General features: G+C 35.2%; 1 protein-coding gene across 1 annotated transcript in view; it reads right to left on the bottom strand.

Annotated features, from left to right (window-relative positions):
* The window catches only part of PCDH9 (protocadherin 9), an 886469-nt gene that overhangs the window by 287035 nt on the left and 578272 nt on the right, over positions 1-21162 (bottom strand). Inside the window, exon 4 of the mRNA XM_080798244.1 lies at positions 17953-18154. Coding sequence (XP_080654370.1) covers positions 17953-18154 — 202 coding nt within the window. The remainder of the gene's footprint in view (positions 1-17952; positions 18155-21162) is intronic.

Raw genomic sequence — 21162 nt, 5'->3', positions numbered from 1 at the left:
ATTTTACATTTTAGTTGCAGAATTCCTCCCATTATTTAAATCTTTGTTATCTAATTTAAGTAGTTAAAAATCAATGAGGGGTACACTTGGGTAGTTCAGCACGTTAAGCATCTGCCTTAGGCTCAGGTCATGATCCCAGAATCCTGGGATGGAGCTCCAAGTCAGGCTCCCTGCTTAGCAGGGGGAGTCTTCTTCTCCCTCTCCCTCTGCCCCTTTCCTCCCACCCCCGGGGCTTGTGCTCTCTCTCTCTCCCTCTCAAATAAATAAATAAATAAATCTTTAAAAAAAATCAATTGAAAATATGATATTACCAAACAAATCACAAGTACAAGAACATAAAATTGTAGTACACACCTGTTCAATTGCACTTTGGTGTAGTTTTCATTTACTGATTTTCTCTAGTAAAACTCTCCTTAAACATGGCTGTAATAATGCATTTCCTTTTCATTTATGATAGATATTTTGACTCCTTTTTGTAAATATATATACTATTTTTTATAATTTATACTTTAGGTTGTGAGATTTATATTTCAAAATATAGTTCCTCAAAGTGAGCACTCAACATTGGCCCCAGTTTTCACTCTCTGACTTCCCCGTCTCTGGTACTTTGTTATTTTATGCTTTCTTTGACTGTGTCAGCAACTCTCTCAGCAGCTCTAAGTTCTTCTGCTTGCTTCAAAGAGATTCTTTTTCAGGTTGAAATCAATGTTTTTCCAATGCACCTGACTCAACAGATGATTTTTCATACTGTAATCTTTCTTTGCAGAATAGAATATTCTAAAAAGAATTTAAATGTGTATATAGACAGATAAAAGTTATGTATGCACACATTTATTTTCATCAATTCATTTTAATAATGGGACAAGTAATAGTATTTATTCAACCTAAATATTTTTTTTTCTGCTGACCTAAATATAAAAAATGAACCTCTATTATTTCAGGTAAATTATTATGTATTACTAATATATATTAATTCCATCCAAAATAAGCATATCTCTCTTAATTAATATGAACCTAACAAAGTGCTAATGACCAGATATGTAATTGATATATCCTAACATGGTTACCAAAAATAATTTAAAAAATTATTAACAAGAGCTATTTCCCTTGATGAGAAATGAACATAGGCCTGAAATACAAAATTAATATACTCAGAAAAATAGAACAAATGAAAAATTACTTCTCAATCTCATCATTCAATGGACACTATCAAGTATTTTCTATGCAGTTTTCCCCAAAGGTATCTCTGCTGGGAGAACAACAACTGCATCACTTTCTATAGTATCTCCTTCTGATTTATTACTCGCTTTAAGTAAGGCTAAAAAGTTCCAACTAGATGAGGTAATTACATAATGATCAAACTATAATATTTACTAGATATCTGGTGTTGGATGATAAGGGAGGCATAAGAATCCTTGAGAGTACATTTTAGCATACTGTTATATCTGAAATTTCCTATATTAGTGCAATATTAATTTCTAGAATATTTATGGCATATCAAATATATCTTCTATCCAAATTTACCACAACTGGCATACACACATATCTATAAGCTGGAGTTGTAGATTCGTCTATATTTTCTACATATTAAACCAAATACTTGAGCAAAATAATATTTGTACTAGAGCTGACCCAAATTATGCTATCTGAGGAAAAAAATCACTGGATTTATGCAGAAACTGCATTTTAGTAGGAGCAAAAATCAGCAAGGAACACATGTGTAACTTTGTGGTATCTGGGACTCCTTGTATGTACTTCCTATATTTTACATTGTTGAATCCAAAGGTTAAAAATTAAAGTTCTGAAAGAAAAGACACAAAAGAACAAAGGAGAAAATACCAGAGGATGATACGTGACTCTTACAGCAGCTCTTACAAATATTGAACTGTAGGCTTAATAATAAAGCCTCATCTATATTTAAAAGTTATTGTCTACTTGGCTCCTGGTCTGTCCTGTTCAGCCTTCAGCTAAACAGTAAATGAAGTGTCCACATGACAGACTATTCAGCAGAACTGGCACTCTGATTACTTATTTAACAGTTCTTATTTATTTATCAGTTTAGATGAATAAACATGTTTTCCATACATTATCTTAATAGACTTGATGATGCAAAAACAATATTACACAATGACATGTGTGTCTCAAATGAATGCATTTTTTCTTCTAGAATTCTCAGTGTGGGGTAGAAATGTTCATTTATCATGTGCTAGAGCCATCTTCTTTTTCCAATAGCAACATTGGCTGAGTTCACTTTTTCAAGTACAATTTATTATTCTGGATAACAGGGGCATCCACCTCCTTGAGGGTCTGCCAAGATTTGCAGGATCTAAAATGCAGTTTGGTGGAGTGAAATGGAAATCAAAAGGCTGCCTTCAGCATTCATGCAGCTCTTTAAGCTGTAGGCAGCCCTTTCATCTATCAATGGTCCTTGGGATTAGAGTTTACAGAGGAACAAGGCTCACCCACTCACTTATTTTTCCCACACATAATCAGAATTAGGAGGACAGGCAGTAAGAACAAATGGCTGGTTCACTGCCTCTGGCACAGAGGGTCACTGCAACATTTTTTGTGTTTCTATCAATGGTAAGAAAAAAATGGACACATTTCCCTCGTCACTATATGTCGAATACCCAATACAACTACGGTGAGCGCTTTTTGTATTCACTGATTGTGTTTTTAACTGATTAAGTACCCCCTGTGTGGTAGGCATCTTTCTAGGCTCTGGGGATACAGCACTAAACAAAACTTCTCATGGAACTTCCATTCTAATACAAGCTCATAAATAAGTTAGATGGCAACAAGTGCTCAGCATAATATGCTGAGGGGAAGAACACTGGAATTCTGGAGTAAAATCTGCTTGCCCCTATAGGAAAGAGGCTGAAGCAATAGGTCTTCCTTCTGCTTTCATTGGAATGGTGACCCAGATATTGGATAGTAAAATTTCTTGATATTCACCTACATCATAATTAAAATGACTGGGGAAATCTTCCAGTTTAAGATTGTTTCATAATTTATTTAATTATTATGTGACTACATATTTTACACAGAATACTTTTTCATAGAAAGTGTGAATAAAATGAGCATTACTCAAGTCGATAAAAGCAAATGAACTATAGCACATTTTTAAAATGTGCTTCTTCAAACATCCTGCAACAGAAATAGGTATTGAGTAAAAATCTACCAAGTGTGTGAATAAATAAAAAATGAAATTTTTATAATAAATAATTTTTGAAATAAATGAAAAATGTTTGAATAAAAGAATGAACCAATGAATAAAGTGTATAGGGAAGAAATTTGCTTCTTTGCGAACAATCTGGATCAGAGGGTATTGTATATTTTGTGGTACTTTGTGGTATATTTGTCCTTCAAAACATAAACAGATAGATAAGAGCTAATAAAAAATTTCAGCAGAACTACAAGTTAGATGTCCATGATAATTGATTATAGAATTTACAAAGTATCATTAAGTTTAAGATTAAACTTTTAATTTATTGTGTAATTTCCATAAGCTGCTCTTATTGCCTGGGGAAACCAAGCTAAAGTCTAAAACTTCAAGGACACCATACTGACTTTTTAATAATTACAAAGTCTCACATATTTACGATCTTACACATTTCTTCTGAATAAACATTGGAGGGGGGGGAAACAATTTTAACAATTTTAATATTTAAAAAGGCCCTTCATTTTGCTTTACTAGCACAAAGAGGCAGCATTATAGTTAACGTTTTGTTCCAGCTGCTTGCAATAAGAGGACAAGTCACATTGTTCACTCAAACCTCAAATTCCCCAAACTAATAGTGCTAGGAAAGAGGCGAAGGGAATAGACAGAGTTTGAACCTCACCCTAAAGGCTAATAGAAGAAAGTTCTGTCAAACTCCTCCATGCAGGAGATACCCTAAGCTACACTCAGACCCAGAATCAAACCGAGGGACTCTTTAGGCATGCTGCTCCATTTGACCTTCACATCACCGTAGGACAAGAAAGGAAGTAACAGTTCCTAAAATAGTGGGAAATAGGTTAAAATGTTGTAGGGCAAAATTAGCATCTTGAATTGCAAGAGGAGGAAAAATGTAACTGCCTATAAGGAAAACAGAGAGATGATCATCTTTATAGACTATATCCTTGAATAGTAGCAAAGGAATTTACTAATAGCCCTCTCAAGGTCTCGCTTTACTTTTCCCTCCATGGAGACCTCCAACTTGGTGTTGTGTGTACTAAGTGGGATCTCTGGGTGTGTGTCAGAAATGTTGCAAGTGTGTGATCACATTGTAGCTAATATCAAAGAGGAAGGGAATACTTAGCTATGGAGAAAGGAAACACTATTCCAGGTGCTCATACAATTCAGGGAAAATAAGAAAATCCATGCCATGTATCAGGCTTTCTAACAATGAATCAGAATGTCTGCCCCCAATTCATTAGATGTCCAAATAAATAAGCAATTCGAAGATAGAAGGAAAATAGAACACACTCCAAATGAAATAGAAAATTTGATTTCTGTATCTATAGCATTTTTAGTATAATACATAAATTATTACCAATATATCATTTTCATTAACATAAAAATATATATCATAAAAGCATGTTTTATTTTGTCCTCATCTCTTCCACAGCAATTTTATTTCACTATCGGTTACTATTACTAACTCAAATATCTACTAGTGAGACCTAAATCAGTAACTTGTGTGTTTTTATTGTGTGAAGACAAAAATGAAAGAAGACAGAGTGGGTTTTCAGTTTTAAAAACTCTTTACGAAAATTTATATTTTCCATATACATTTGGAAGACTATTTTTGAATAGTTGACAGTTCGAGAATTTTAAAACTATTCAGTAACTACCTAAGCTACCAAAATTTTGCATATTTCCTTTCCTCTGATTTTATATTTGAAAAAAATAATAATAATTCTTCTTGAAAACTATGAAGTAGATAAAAATGTTGTCTGAACAGTCAAAATACAGTTCCCTGTGTTCATAAAAATGCTGGCACACAACACATGATTCATGGAAATATCTCACAGGTTTTTCCTCATTTATTCACTCAAATTATCTCCAGTTTATTAACTCAAATTTGATTAGAAGTGTCATATTGTTAGGACTAGGTGTGAAGACAGAGAGCATTTCTCACTTATTAACAATATTACCGACATTTTTGAGCTCTTATTATATATGCCAGACCTTATTCAGGACACTTTGCTCAAATTATTTCTAATACTTTAATAGTTACATTGGTATCTTAAGAGACAGAGGGCAAGAGAGCAAGACTGAAAGAACAAGAGAAGGTAAAGGGCGAGAGAATGAGACAGAAAAAGAGAAAAGGGGACAGAGAGAGACAGAGAGAGACACTGAGACTTCACAGCACCACTAGAAAGAAAGGGTGAGTGTCAACCTCAATTTTCCTTATTCCAAAGCACATGTTCCTAGAGCCCTGAAGATCATAAAATACCTTTCCACTCGATACCTTTTTTGAACAACAAACAAACTAAAGCACTAAAAAGCCTTCCAACTGTGCTAGCATCATGTAAAATTGATAGACTATAGACCAATTTCTCTTCTCTCTTATGCTGCTTGTCGCTTATGTCAAGACTTTGGTGCATGTGGAGTATTGGTATTTCTGGCTCAAAATACCCGCACTTCTTATTTTAAAACATAATCTACTGCACAGTAGTTCTGACTTAGGAGAGATTACTAAGGAGTTACTGTTAGATATTCTATAGCTATTTCTTAAGGAGCTTAAATCAGAACTCAACATCCTCTTCTGAATGAAGAACCTCTTTTTCATCTTTTTAAAAATACATTTCCCAAATAAACAGAGGCCTTGAGAAAATATTCCAATGAGGCACCACTCTTCCTATGATAGGATGGCACCTTCCCTAAGACTCAACGTTGTTTTGTGGGGCCCCACCTTCTACTCTTGGCCCTGAGATACAGATTCACAATTCTCATAGAGTGCTTAGCATTTTAAAAAAATACAATATAATGTACACTCTTCTTTAACTAAAGTAATTTCTTTTTTCTTTCATGGAATATTTTAAAAACCAGTTCAAGTTTTCTTATTTTATGCCAGTGTGAAAGGGTTTTTCATCTGAATACTGAGAAATGATAAAAGGGCTGTTCATATCAAAACAAAAACATGGAAAAAAATATCAGTGAAACCAGTGCCTGCACTTTAGGAAGTTTATGGTTTAATTCCTTCCTTCCAATGAGCATTTAAACTGAAATTGTTATTGTGTTATTTTTAACTGCACTGTTGATTTGCAGAGATTAAATGGCAAACTTGTCCAAAGTACAGTATACTGCCTGTTCGCATATCTGACTATGAGTTAGGTTATTACTAATTGCAAAGAAATAAAGAGTTTTCTGGCCAATTAAGAATAAATCTGTAAAGGTCCAAAATTCAAGTAAAGATAAGGATTCTGGAATATCATAAGATTTTCATTAATATTCCTCATATATAACTAAGTGTTTACCAGTTAAATCTATTTGTAGATGCTTGGGTTGATGTTCAGAAATACCAAATTCCCTCCACGTTATTATTCAAAGCTCTCTCTCTCACTCACTGTCTCTCTCTTTTATTAAATCTATTTAACATTTCAAAGTGATGTTAAATCACAATTTTTAAACACAAAATTTTCTATATATGTGAAAATGCAGAGCTAAGACATTATATGGATAATTTGAGATACACTAAAGAACCAATACCTATCTTTCCTCAACTGGTCCGCATGAAATTGGAATTTAGGGAAAATGGGTCTCATGTTTCTTTCCTTATGTATCAGTTGGGAGGACAAAGTTGAAGCCAAAGAGTTTGCTTACATAAATGTTTAAGTCTGACTCTAATTCTTACACTGACAGCTAACATAATTGAAAATTTACCATGAAGCTACATTTTAAGTGGGTTACATGTGTTAACCCTTTGCAACCTGTACAGTAAGTCTATCGGGAAGTAGTCTGGTGCTCATCCCAGGTGACAGATGTCACTGGGGCAGAGTAACCCGCCAAGGTCTTCTGGCTGGCAAATGGAAGAGTCCTGCTTGTGCTCAGTCTGTCTAGGTCCACAGCAATTAACCAGTACACAATTTTCTCTCAGTTTCTTTCTTATGAGGTCTTTAGGAAGCATTTTGTGTTTTCTAGATGGGTAGATCTTCTAGGATATATAAACAAAGCCTCAAAATTCCAGAAACAAATTTAAACACTGTCCCTCTCCTCCTCCCTCTCTTTCTACCTCCTCCTCCTATGTTGACAAAGGTTCTCTCTTGGAAGTGGTGAGATCCTAGAATCTATAGATCAGAAACTGACAGCAAAAAAAAAAAAAAAAAAAAAGGGCATGTGAAAGTCAATGAAAACATAAAGAATCCTAAAATCTGATGTATCAAAAGTAACATCAAACAAACAAACAAAAAAGGAATTAAAAAGTTAAACCAGAATTTCTGTTTGCAGCAACAGTAAAAGAATAACAGAGAAATCATCATTCAATGATTGAACAATACATTTATAGTGTTGAATATAAGTATAAGCTGAACTTCTAATATTGAGATATGATTTTCTGGACACAAAAATAACTATACCAGAAACTGATGTGTCTTTTTTTTTTTTAAGTAAAGAAATGTTTTGGGCGCCTCAGTGAGTTAAGTCTCTGCCTTCGACTTAGGTCATGATCTCAGAGTCCTGGGATCGAGCCCCGCATCAGGCTCTCTGCTCAGCAGGGATCCTGCTTCCCTTTCTCTCTCTGCCTGCCTCTCTGCCTACTTGTGATCTCTGTCTGTCAAATAAATAAATGAAATCTTAGGAAAAAAAAAAAAGAAATGTTTTTGCATGGGGCAGTGTTACATGTCTAATTCTAACGTGAAGTCAACTAATCATTACACTAAATTTTACTTACAATTAAATATATAGCAGGGAGGGTTATTAAAATTTGGGCACTTATCTATATGTTAGTCACACTAATCAGAGTAAGTCCATTGGCAAAAATGTGTGTCAAGATAGTGTTAAGGTAAATTGGGGACATTTCACACAAACATAAGTTCGTCAAAAATTTCAAATTGCTTTAAAACTTCATGGACAATTTATTTAATTTATTTATTTTTATACATTAAGATAAAATAAGATATTAGTCTGATTTTATGAGTATATGTCCTTTATAGTTCATAATTATTTCCATGTTTTCCTGTGAAATAGTTTTATTTTGAGCTTAAAAAAAAACTTAATTTTAGGCTTCTAAGAGTTAATGAAATCAGTAAGCTTCTTATTTTTAGATATAACTATTGATTTGCTTATCTATTTATCTATCACTTCTACCACTCTCCAATTATTATAAACACAGACATACAATTAATAGTCATTTCACCTATAATGCATACCACATGTCCAGTATTAAGTACACTATTTCTTATTATGGATCCTTAAAGAATGAAGCACATGACAGCATACAGCTATGCAAGTGGATTCCATCCCCACACCAATGAAAGTTGACATTACCCTTACTTTACACTAGGAGGCATATTGTTACTACAGATTTTTTTCTATTATCATACTAAACACTTTGTGACCTGTTTTAATGAGCTCAAATGCAAGAGAGTATTACTAAAACCTTTTAACTATTTATAATAAATGAGTCCTCAAAGCTAATTATTTTGGGGATTTAAAGTCATACTTTAAATTGATGAGATCTAAAACTTTCCAGCAGAGAAAGCTTGTGCCCCTGCCTATTTTACAGCCATCTTTTAACTACATGTTAGGTAGTATTTTAAAAAGTCATTTCATTGTACCTTTCTATAAAAAAAAGGTAATAAAACAGAAAATATACTGCGAGTAATTAACAGTAAATAGTTTAAAATAATTAAGTGAACTTAAGTAGTTTAAAGTAAAACGATGCAGATATCAGAACATAAATATGCTTTACTTTATAATTTTTATCAGTCTTTAGCAAATAGTGATGTTTTGAGATCACTCATCAGATATTATCATATGAAAAAGTCAAATGACAAGAATTTAAAGTATAAAATTTTACAATTTGAAACTAATGTGGGTTTTTTTAGAATTTTATTTCTGTCTTCAAATGTGTAATAATTTCACATTTCAAAATTCACTATGGTAATTTTAAAAACTTGATAGGAAACTTTGCTAAATAATCAGATACATGTTTCATTCATTCCACACTTTTTTTTTTCACTACCTACTGATAATAACAACAGCAAAAAATATATAATGATACCTATAAACTGAGCCTGTGTTAAGTGCCAATAGCCCTGTGGCTGCAAAGTCAGTGAGTTAGGTCATAGATTATTTTGATTCCACAGTCTTTGTTCTTTTTTTTTTTTTTTTTAAGATTTTATTTACTTATTTGACAGAGATCATAAGTAGGCAGAGAGGCAGGCAGAGAGAGAGAGAGGAGGAAGCAGGCTCCCCGCTGAGCAGAGAGCCTAATGTGGGGCTCGATCTCAGGACCCTGGGATCATGACCTGAGCTGAAGGCAGAGGCTCAACCCACTGAGCCACCCAGGAGCCCCCACAGTCTTTGTTCCTAATAACAATTCTGCATTACTTACCCAAAAAAGTCATTAACTATGTATGGACTCAAATCTCCCCAGGCTTTCGAATAGCTTTACTCCACTCCACCTTCACTTTTGCCTGCCTTGAATGTTAAGGTTTGTCATGATTTCTTTTTGGGTTTCTTCTCTCTCCTCATAATTATCACATTTGCTCAAAGAATTTCATTCACCTTCTATTTTATTAGTTTACAATTTCCAGTGCAGAATTGTATTTCTACCTCCTAGATTATCTTGTCCAGCACCTCAAAGTTTAAAATTAAAGAAAAAATTATTAATTCCTAATCTGAGTTTTTCTCTTATGTTTTCTAATTTCTTTAATTGCATAATTCTCCAATGTCTCACAAACCAAAATCTTGAAAAGACCCTCAAAAGTCTATCTTTTTCTTTATCTGCTCTATCCTATCCTTCAAAATCTGGTCCCAACTTGTTTCTCAATCCAGTTTTATTTATTGTCACATATTTGAATAATTTAATATCAACCATTTATTGAGTATCTACTATGTTTCAGGTTCTGTGCTAGGGTGAATAGCTTTATCAAATAACCGTAATTTTTATGACCATATTTTTAAAGATTATTAATAGTCCCATTTTTGAGATTAGGAATCTAAGCCCAAGTAGTAGAGCTAATCATATTTGCATGTGCTCCAAAGATAATGAAGCGTTCACTGCTTGCCCAAGCATGAACCTTTCATAGCACCATGAACTTTCATAGCACCAAGAAACCCCAACTCGTGTGACTGTTAGCACACATGCACACACACCCATGCACAAACATTTTATTTACTTAGACAATTTCTTTTCATCCAATGTCACTTCTTGAAAGTATCACTTTGTCTGGGCTCCTGGGTGGTGGAGCTGGTTGAGTGTACAACTCCTGGTTTTGACTCAGCTCCTGATCTCAGGGTCCTGTGATTGAGCCCCACATGGGGCTTCACGCTCAGCATGGAGTCTGCTTAAAATTCTCTCCTCCTTCTGCTCCTCCTCCCTGTTCTGCACATGTGCATACTTTCTCTCTCGCTCTCTCCCTCTCTCTAAGATAAAAAAAAAGGTACACAGCACCTAAAATGAAATTTTAAAAAATAATAAAGTATCATTTTTACCAAAAGAATCTTTATTACTTATTTAAGACTTATTCAATCCTAAAACCCACTTTTTTATACACTTACCATTAGCATTTATTATAGCTCACTAATGTTACTGGTATCCAGTATCTTCTAAAAAATCAGTGTTTCTTTCCCTTTTCTTCTTCTTCTTCTTCTTCTTCTTCTTTTTCTTCTTCTTCTTCTTCTTCTTCTTCTTCTTCTTCTTCTTCTTCTTCTTCTTCTTCTTCTTCTTCTTCTATCTTCCTCTTACAGTCTATAAAATGCTCAGAGCACACCCCTCATAGAAAAGAAAATTGCAAAACAACTTCTGGAACTTCACAGATTCCCCAAAATCCACTCATCAGCTTCTTCTCCTTCTCTGACTGAGGAACTCTAGATTAAGAACTCTTGCTTTCCTAGTTTGGTAACAGAGTTTTTGAAAGTTTAGGAAGTCTTGGTTTTAATGTCTATTCCTAGAACCTAGCATAGTACTTGGCACCACAGTAGCCTCTATGTGAGTACTTACAGAATGAATAGATAAATGAATAAACAAGTAAATCATGGAAAAGTCAAGTGAATAAAGAGTCTTAAGCAAAAACTTTTGAATACGAAGTTGTATCAAGATGCCTAAGACTTCTACAGATTGTGGCAGAGATACTTTAGGGTGACCCCTCATGGTTCCCACCTCTTGGTATTCACAACTATGTGTATCCCCTTCCCTTGAGTGTGGACAGGCCTGAGGATTGCTTCTAACCAACAGAATATGGCAATGGTGAGAGATGTCATATTGTTCATCTTACTAGCAGACAGTTCAACCAATTCATCTTCTTAAAATTCAATTTCTCAAATTTTCTTTAAAAAAAAACAAGATCAGGGGCGCCTGAGTGGCTCAGTGGGTTAAAGCCTCTGCCTTCGGCTCAGGTCATGATCCCAGGGTCCTGGGATCGAGCCCCACATCGGGCTCTCCGCTCCATGGAGAGCCTGCTTTCTCCTCTCTCTCTGCCTGCCTCTCTGCCTACTTGTGATCTCTGTCTGTCAAATAAATAAATAAAATCTTAAAAAATAAAAATAAAAAAAACAAGATCAGTGTTAAGAACTCCACTATGAGAGCTGAAAGGTGAGCCCACTTCCACGTGAACCAGATCCTAAAATCCACCCAGAAGCATACAGAGTTTTCTCCAACAGCCTGAGAAGGAGCAATTTGTATGTGGAGGGGGGCAGGGGAGGGGCAGAGGGAGAGAGAGAATCTTAAGCAGCCTCCACACCCAGGGCAGAGCCTGATGTGGGGCTCGATTTCACAACGCATGAGATCAAGACCTGAGAGGAAATCGAGTCAGACACTTAACCTACTGAGCCACCCAGGCACACCAGAAGAAGCTGCTTGGAGCAGCTGGAAATAATATCTATCTGTATACACATACATATGTGTACACACACACACACACATATACACAACATGTAACATTAGTGTCTTGGAATTCACACCTCAGTGCCAGTGATGACACTGCCATAAAACATATGGACAGTGAAGGTGCTTCTCTAAATAGTAAGAGCATTGCTGTGGAGTCAGGTACTCTTAAGTTCCTATTCTGCCTCAGCTATCTGTTAAGCAGTTTCAGACAGATAACTGTCATTTTCTGAAATTCAGTTGACTTAGAATACTGTCTAACTTGTATTATTGTGTGGAATCATAAACAATATATTAAAACATTTACTAGCATTCCTGACTCATACATACACCTGAATAAATACTACCCATCCATATCCTCAGGTATCAAAATTATCCTTAGTGAGAAGTTTACCAACTGATTCCCATACAGTCCAGGTAGAGGCAGAAGCATAGGAACAGATAGGGCTTTAATAAAGTAAATACAATCTGCAATTTTGCACATGATTAAACAGCAGAAAATCCTTTAAAATGACATTTAAAAGAAATGCTAGATATAAAACTAACTCTATTCATAATTCTCAATGGGACAAGATTAAGCCTTAATTCTGAATTAGTGGTAATAAGCTGTTCCTGATCTGATCACATAATTGTTTTTGTTTGCTTTTAAGTTGGGGAAATTCTTTCATCAGTCTAGTTACAGTTATTAAAATTAGAAAACTCCTACTGAAAATCCCCTTAGTATGTTTTTAGATGTAATGATTTTATTGAATTATATGTGGAGTGTATGATCACATTAATGAGCTAACTTCTTAAAGAAATATGATTTATCTGCTATTCAAGAATAATCTAAGTCTCTATATGCAGAAAAGGTGACAAAACTTGGTGCAAGACATTTTGCACTGAGTGTGTTATTTGCAGTGTAGCTGACTAAGGATGCTCTAAGACTCAGATGTGCCTAGAACACAGAGACACTATCTATTTGGTTCTGAAGGATACTCCTCATGCCCTGTCCTTAAATTCCCCTGGTGTCATACAGAGAAGGGTTGAAGTTTCTGCTTAATGATTTTATTGCTAAATTCCAAAAAGGACTTTTCAAAGACTCTATTTTACTCAAAAGATCTTTAATGGAGGAAAATAACAATTTACATTTTAGTCCTCTAAATACAAATGTAATTACTAAAAAATCTCTGTTTAATTGCAATTTCACCATTTGAAATACACTTCAACGTATACACCATCTGGCTATACTTTCATACAATAAACCATATCTTTGGTTTAAAACAATTAGTAGAAAGAGTAAGAACCTGGATATTTCATATATTGATTCTGAGGTTTATATCAGTCTCCCACTATATACTTAAAATAAACTTTGCATTTTGAGAATTTTAAAACAGTATAAAATTAGGAAACAACAGTATAGTAAGACTCTATACATCCATTATCCAACCTCAACAACCACTAACATATCATTGTTTAATTTATTCCCATCATTACTATCACTATCATCATCATTAGTAGTATTTTGTTCGGGTATCATTAAAACAAATTCCAGACATTATTTTGTTTCTTCTATAAATTCTTCACAATCCATCACTACCAATAAAGGATTTTCTCTTAATAAAGCTATAATACCATTATCACATCTAACAAAATAAGTAATTATTAATATCATTTAAAATGCAACACATCCACAACTTTTTTAAAAAAATTTTTATGATACTGAAAAAAGAAACAAACTCACTGGTCACCACTGGAAGTTTCTAGGGCACCAGTTCATTTTATTAATTAATATACCAAGCAAGTGTGTGTCTTGGATTTCCTGTGTGAACTCAATTTCATGTAGTAATCAATGACTAATGGGTTGAAGTTCTTCAACATAAGATTTTTAAAACTACTTCATTAAAAAGGAATAATTTCTTTTGTTTATCACTTTTATATCCACTCACTGTATAATTTAATAGCATGCTCTGTAATTATTTTAGCAATAAACACAAATATAATTTTATATAATTATTTATGAAAATAATTTTGAAGTGTTTATATATATATATAATATATATATATTTTTTTTCCTACTTGCATATATCTCTTTACCTACCCAGCCTTTTCAAACAGGTACTGGCTTTATAATCATTGCATATATGAGGATGAGACAGGATAGAGAATGGTTAAAAGGCATTCTGTTATTTTTCAAAGTTCTGAACCTACTACACAGATTATTTTTTTCAATTGCTACTAGAGGAAAAAAAAAAAAGTTGGAGGGATTATGTCTTTGTGGAAAACTATCAAGAGATGCAGTGGGGATCTCCAACTCCAGACATTAAAAGCATTTACGCAGCCCTGCAGGAAAGGAAAGGGATGAAAGAAAGAAATAGAGGTAGAGACTACATGGTGCTTGTTGGGCAGAACTCAGAGAAACCCAGTGGCTTGGGATTACAGAGTTCTGAGGCTAGATTCTACGGCAGAGTCCAGGGAAGCAGGAAGATCCTGGAGTGATAAACTCACCAAGCATCTAGGCACCATAGCCATGCACAGACTCCTTTGCCCACCAGTGGTCTGAAGGCATTAGTAGTAGTTATGAATGGGCCAGGAGGGCTGGGATGAAGGCAATATCATCTGAGACATGTGAGGACCCAATAAAACAAGGGGCATCTCCATGGACATGTGAGTGCGCAGATGACCAAGGGACCAGAATGTTTCAGTTCTTTTTGGCATGACGTAGACCATGTGAAATTGAGGGGGTAGAAAAGTGAAGTTTCCATCACACTAGTGAAATGGGGATTCAAGTCTTTTTCTAAATGAAAGAAAAAAAGAATGTTGTATGTCCAGCACATCTAAATTATTGGCATGAGTCACATCTGATACAATAAAGACTACTGTAGATTTTACATGGTATTATTTACAAAAACCATCAATTATAACATAATTTCTAAACTTTATTTTTGAGATTACATGGAAAAACCTTCAAACTTTCCTAATTTTTTTTCAAAATTCATGTGTTTGCTAGAATATAAAATTTATGATGTCAACAACTAGAAGTATAAACTTAGAAGTAAAGAAGAATATTGTAGCCAAATGCCACTGTGTGTGTGTGTGTGTGTGTGTGTGTGTTTGTGTACAGAAGCAAGACCCTATATTAAAGCCTAATATTTCCAAAAACTCCTCCAGAAGATACTTCTTTTATTAGTTTTTCTTTAAAAAGTATAATGAAAAGGGGGGCCTGGGTGGTTCAGTGGGTTAAAGTCTCTGCCTTCGGCTTAGGTCATGATCCCAGAGTCCTGGGATCGAGCCCCCGCATCAGGCTCTTTGCTCAGCAGGGAGCCTGCTTCCTCCTCTCTCTCTGCCTGCCTCTCTGCCTACTTATGATCTCTGTCAAATAAATAAATAAATAAACTTTTTTAAAAAAGTATAATGAAAGAGTTACTATGGAATTACTACCAATCTTCAAAGTTTTTTTTTTTTATTGAGAAGCATAATATTTTAAAAATATTCCTATAAAAATAGGAACCCATACAAATTGAATACTTAATAACTGTACAGATAATACTGACATTCATGATTTCTATGGAGATAGCATGGTTACTTTAAAATCTTGGCTCCTCAAGAATTATCACACCACAGACAGAAAACCCCAATGAAGACAAAGGATACAATCTAGATCTGAATAGCAAGATTATTACTATTAAAGATTACTGCTTCAATTATGCTATACCTCACTTCACAAATTCCTCAGAGTTAATTACAAAAATGCGACTGTGGAATTTTAAGATAATATATCATAATACTATCCTAATATGAATTACCATTTGGTTATGAATCTCTTAATACTTCTAGGCTATTCTAATTAATTCTGTTCTAGACATTTACAGAGAAGGTTAAAATTTTAAGTCGCATTAAATGTGGAAAGTATAGTTGGCCTCCAGGGCCCCTCACAGTGTCTCTTTTCCTTATCTCCCGATTTTCCTTCTTTCTTAATGATGAATAAGGATGTTGTCTCTGACAAGGAGCAGTTTAACACATTTTATTGACCGTGATTCTCCTGGGTGAAGTCACTGTGTTGGGTTGAATGTTGGAGTGTGCAAGGGTGTGTCGTCCCTTGGGTCTCTTTTTCCTTGTGACTAGAGTGGTAATAACCCCAGGGACCTCTCGAAGCTATTCTGAAAAGGCCCTTTGTTTGTTTGTTTGTTTGTTTTAGAATGTCTTCTAACTTCTCCCATTAGGCAGCTCACTCAGCTACTTCCCTGGTCTAAGAAGGCATGGGGGAATAGCTATATATTTTGGGTGAAGTTCTGACTTAAGGTAACTTATGCTAACTATACTTATGTATACTTTTTCCCCCGTCTTTCCTTTTACTTCTGTAAAAACAAACAAACAAACAAAAAACACCTTTGGAGAACTGTATAGACACGACCTAAAACTATTTTCTTAAAATGGGAGTCTTTCTGTCTTGGTTTTAGCCGAAACCCAAAGACAAGAGAAACCAACCATTCCCATATGCAGAAGAGGAAGCCAAGAACCAGTTTGGTACCGTCAGCTTAATGACGAAAGAGATGTTTTAAAATTGGAGAGGGGAAAGCTGAAAACCAGGAAATCAGTTTAGAAAAAGCTATCTTACGTATCTGACCGCATCACACAAGTCCAGGAAAGGATGATTCAGTAGAACCACTTAGATTCAATGATGTTTAACCAAAATCAAGAAATCTAAGGAGGACAGTTGGCCAGCTCTCCCAAAGGTTGTATAATGAGAACTCGCCTCTTTGCATATGGCCTGCCCTTCTGGATATGTAAAGTAAAAAGATGCACTTATATTTCCCTTATGACCCGAAGATACAGAACGTGACAGAAAGATCAAGAATCAGAGCTGGTGTGCAATTTACTTAGCTCTTCCTAAAAGACTGGCTGGAGTAGGGAGAAACCTCAGCAGAAAGAAGATGCCGATGTAACTATAAATGCCAATGAGAAGAAAGACATTTATCAGAGAAACATGCAGAAATGGACGCCAGCTTCAGGGAGAGGAAGGGGTAATATGTAATATGTAATATCCCAGACCACAGACCTGGATACAAAGAGAGGTAAATTCTAAAATTCAAATTCTAAAATCCTAGAAATCAGAGAACACCAATTCTGGATTCTCACAACAGGACAAGCTTTTTACCTCCTCTTGGTATTCTACTTCAACCACAGAATTGCCAGAAGCACATGTATGTCTACAGCAGTAGAAGAGAAGTAGTTTAGAAAATTGGGGAAAACTCATCCTGTCCCCATTTCTCCCTGTAGGCGACCAGTGTGATGCAGGTTCAAAATGAGTTAGAAAACAGTTTAATTCAAATCAAGTAGAAATCATGGTCATTACTGTGGACTGGACATTATTATTGAATTAGAGTTTGAACTTTTTAATAAAAGTGAACTAGTCAGTGACTATATATATATATATATATACACATACACACAACAGAATCACCAGAGAAGGTAGAGTACTTGCCCAAAATTTCCTCCAAAGGCAAAGAAAAAAGCACCCTCACAGGGCTTACTCTGAATGGGCAATGATTTCTAAGGTGTACAGGATTAAGATTTTGGCTAATTCCATGTCACTCATTCCACTCACTCAATGCATTGGTTAAAACATACCCAAAATTTAAACAGACAAAATTTAAAAAGACAAAAAAAGTAAAACCCCCAAATCACTATCATCCCTCTTCACACTTGTTTTAATCAACGATTTTATCTTTTTTTTTTTTTTAAGTCTTCACTGGAAAACATCATTACACTGAACAACAAACACAGTAGACTTCATATATTTTTAATAAGGCAACAAGAAAGCCAGCAAAACCAACCGAATGTCCATTTATTTGCTTCCCCAAATCACTGTTAGAACTCAAGCGCACACAACAAAAAGCCAGAACTCCAAGCAATCACAGTTTTTAAGGGGACTCACCAGAGTTGGGGTCAGAGTTGCCATCTGCTTCGGTCCTCTTGTCCGGAGAGGCCTGGTCGTAGAATTCGTCCTGTGGCTGAACCAGAGGAAGAGGGTGTGAGATCAGGGTGCCACTACCCACCGGCTCGTGGTCTCCTAGACCACTGTCACTGCAGCTTTCCTGGGAGCCATCGGGGAGGTGAAACGTAACCCGGCGCTGCGACTACAAAGAAGACCACAGGACACGCGGATTAACACTTCTCCCGGAGAAAAGGGGCGCGGCGGAACACAAAATCAAAACAACTTTCAACACGTGATACAATGTAAAAGCAAAACAGATAAAACTTGGAACAAAGCTAGGAACGAAATTTAGCACTTGCTATTTACTGTATCATGTCTAACTTGCAAAATACAAGAAGGAATTACGGTCTTGTTTAATTGAAGGACAAAAAAGGCACTAATGGTAAACCGCTGAAAATTACAGCAAGAAAAGCAAAAAAGGAATATACCAGTTGTCAACGTTAAAAAAAAAAAAAACAAAACCAAAAACTTGAAATAAGCAGAAATATGCAAATATTTGTTCCAAAGATCTGAATAAATACATAGACAATGTGACATTCAGTTTCTTTTGAATGAAACAGGCATTTTCTTTATTTAATGATTTTAAGGTAGTTTTTGCAAAGAAGTCATTATTGCCCATTGGCTCAGATATTACTACCACTCACTGGTTATAGAACATCCCAGTAGAAAGATGCTTAGAGTATTATTTTGACATCTATTTCTACAATGTCACTATCAGAAGTGACCTAAAATATGTGTATGGGTACTTCAATAAATTTTAGTGTTTTAATAAAATAAAAGTGTGCATTTCAGCACAGATTGCTGCTTAGTACTCTTGGTAAATGTTCTTTTAGCTGATGTAATCCATGAAATAGGAGAGTATTTACAGCTGTGTGGGGTGGAGATTTATGACTTATGGAATTATAGGAGAGTGGTAAATTTGCGCTGTATGTCTGGCTGCACCTAATCTTCATTCTGCTTTAACAGTCAGAAGACCTTTCAATATCATGTCACATGTGACCACTTTTACTCATGTTTAACAAAATTATGAATGTATAAATAATAAAGTATATAAAATACGAAAGCGTGATGTATAATCACTTCATAATACCTAAAATTTGTGTGTTTTGCAGAGAGGCAATTTATAGACGGTATCCATTCCAAAGAAAAAAGAATGCAATTAGACACAAAATGCTATAGATAGATATACTGCCACTCTATAAATGCATTTTTATAGACAACAATAGGACATAGCCTATTTCCTATGAGTCACTGGTTCAAATCCAGCTCAGAGTCATAATGGAGAAGAGCTGATACCACTTTATTGCTGTTCAATGACCTGTATGAAATGATTTGATAGTTCAGTACATTTTTAATGAACTGATGCCGACATCACATAAACTATAATCATAAACGGTGCTAATTGAGTCTATTGTAGCACATTTCACCTTCATGCACAACTATCTCATTCACCCCTCAATGTATTTTAAAACGTGCCTAGGTGAGCGCTCCACGATATGCAAGCCAAACTTGAATATTAATATCTTGGATAGGAAGGAAAATGCTACCATTTACTATAGTGTTTCCTCTCTTGTGTGAATTTAACCCTTTAGAGAAAACCAGTAATGTAAGTGTTTTTTTGTTTATGTTTCAATATGCCCTTGTTTCATCAGTATCCTTTGGTGATAAACACAGCGTTAAGGTCAATGACCAGGCTGCCCATTATACAGGACAGTCAAACATAGCTTTTAAAATGAATCGCCTATTTAAAAGTCTGTAGTTTCAGTGATTACAACATCTTTGGTATTACCTCTGGAGGAATACCTCAGGTGAGTAAAAAAGTAGTCAAATATAAGCAAAAGACAATGGGACAGATTATTCTTCAGTCTTTCTAAAGCATTTCCAGAGGTCCATAAGCCATTATAAAGTATATGTTCCACAGACAGGAGAAAAAAGGAAAATCTCCATGTATGATATTCTTCTAAGCATAATTAATATTGTTTTAATTACTTTATATTTTTCCCCCTGAGAAATGTGAATCTGCAGCCCCAGTAACACTTGAACCCAGCAGTTCTCACACAACAGCCATTAGAACGAGCATTTATTAAGCACCCACTGGTACACAGCCTGGCACTATGATTTCACTGAGAAGAAAAATATTATTTTCAAAACTGTTTCAAATACAACCAATTAAATTCCATCTCACATATATTACACTATGATCTTCCTTTGCCACTTTGTAAGTGAGAATAAGCAAAGATAGAAATCTATTTGCAGTGGTATAGTAGATAGTAATTTATTTGCAATAGGACAGTGTAAATTAGAGTGGTACAATGCTTAAACTACGGTGGATTATGGAACTATTTCCTAATCAATTTGACTCAAAGATGTCAAGTTTTAAGTGGCAAACCTGTGCAGTTTATCAGTCTAATGGGAGTTTGGGGTGGGAGGTGGCATATGGACTAAGAATTGGAACATGGAAATTATGGTATGAAGCAAACTGATCAAGCAAATCAAACTATAATTTATCATCGTAATGACTGATGCAAGTACAACAATGTCTGAAATATCAAGGTAGATGTAAGGAAAGAATCTGAAGAAATTGAAATGCAGGAAAACAAGGATCCATGACGTGTTAGGAAGTAAGAGGTGCAAGTGACAGCAAGGACTCCACAGACTTGCTGAGATGTTGCTGAAGGACACCAGCTAAGAAAGCCAGAACCAGACCTCTTGGCTAGGAGCCCTTGCTCTGCAGAGACTGGCCCAGGGCAAGTGACTATCTCTTTGAATAGTCAAATAATTCCAAAGCCAATAGTTCCTGGCTTTGTAAAATGGAGAAGATAGTGCCTTCACTGGAGAAGTGTTGTAAGGCTCGAGCAGATAAAATAAGAAGCATCATTGATGCATAATATATAACACATAGTAGATACTCAGTAAAAGTACTTATCAATTCCTCAAATTTACTGACACATATTCTTTTAACTTCCACAGCTATCAATGTTTAGCTAGTTTTAAGGTTGTGATTCCTGGGGTGCCTGGGTGGCCCAGTGGGTTAAGCATCTGCCTTCAGCTCAGGTCATGATCTCAGGGTCCTGCCCAGCAGGGAGCCTGCTTCTCCTTCTCCCTCTGTGATCTCTCTTGCTCTCACACTCTCTCAAATAAATAAATAAT

This window comes from Martes martes (genome assembly GCF_963455335.1).
Source record: "Martes martes genome assembly, chromosome: 3".
Lineage (NCBI taxonomy): Eukaryota > Metazoa > Chordata > Mammalia > Carnivora > Mustelidae > Martes > Martes martes.
The sequence above is the reverse complement of the archived record's forward strand: the minus strand, read 5'-3'. Positions and strand labels throughout refer to the sequence as shown.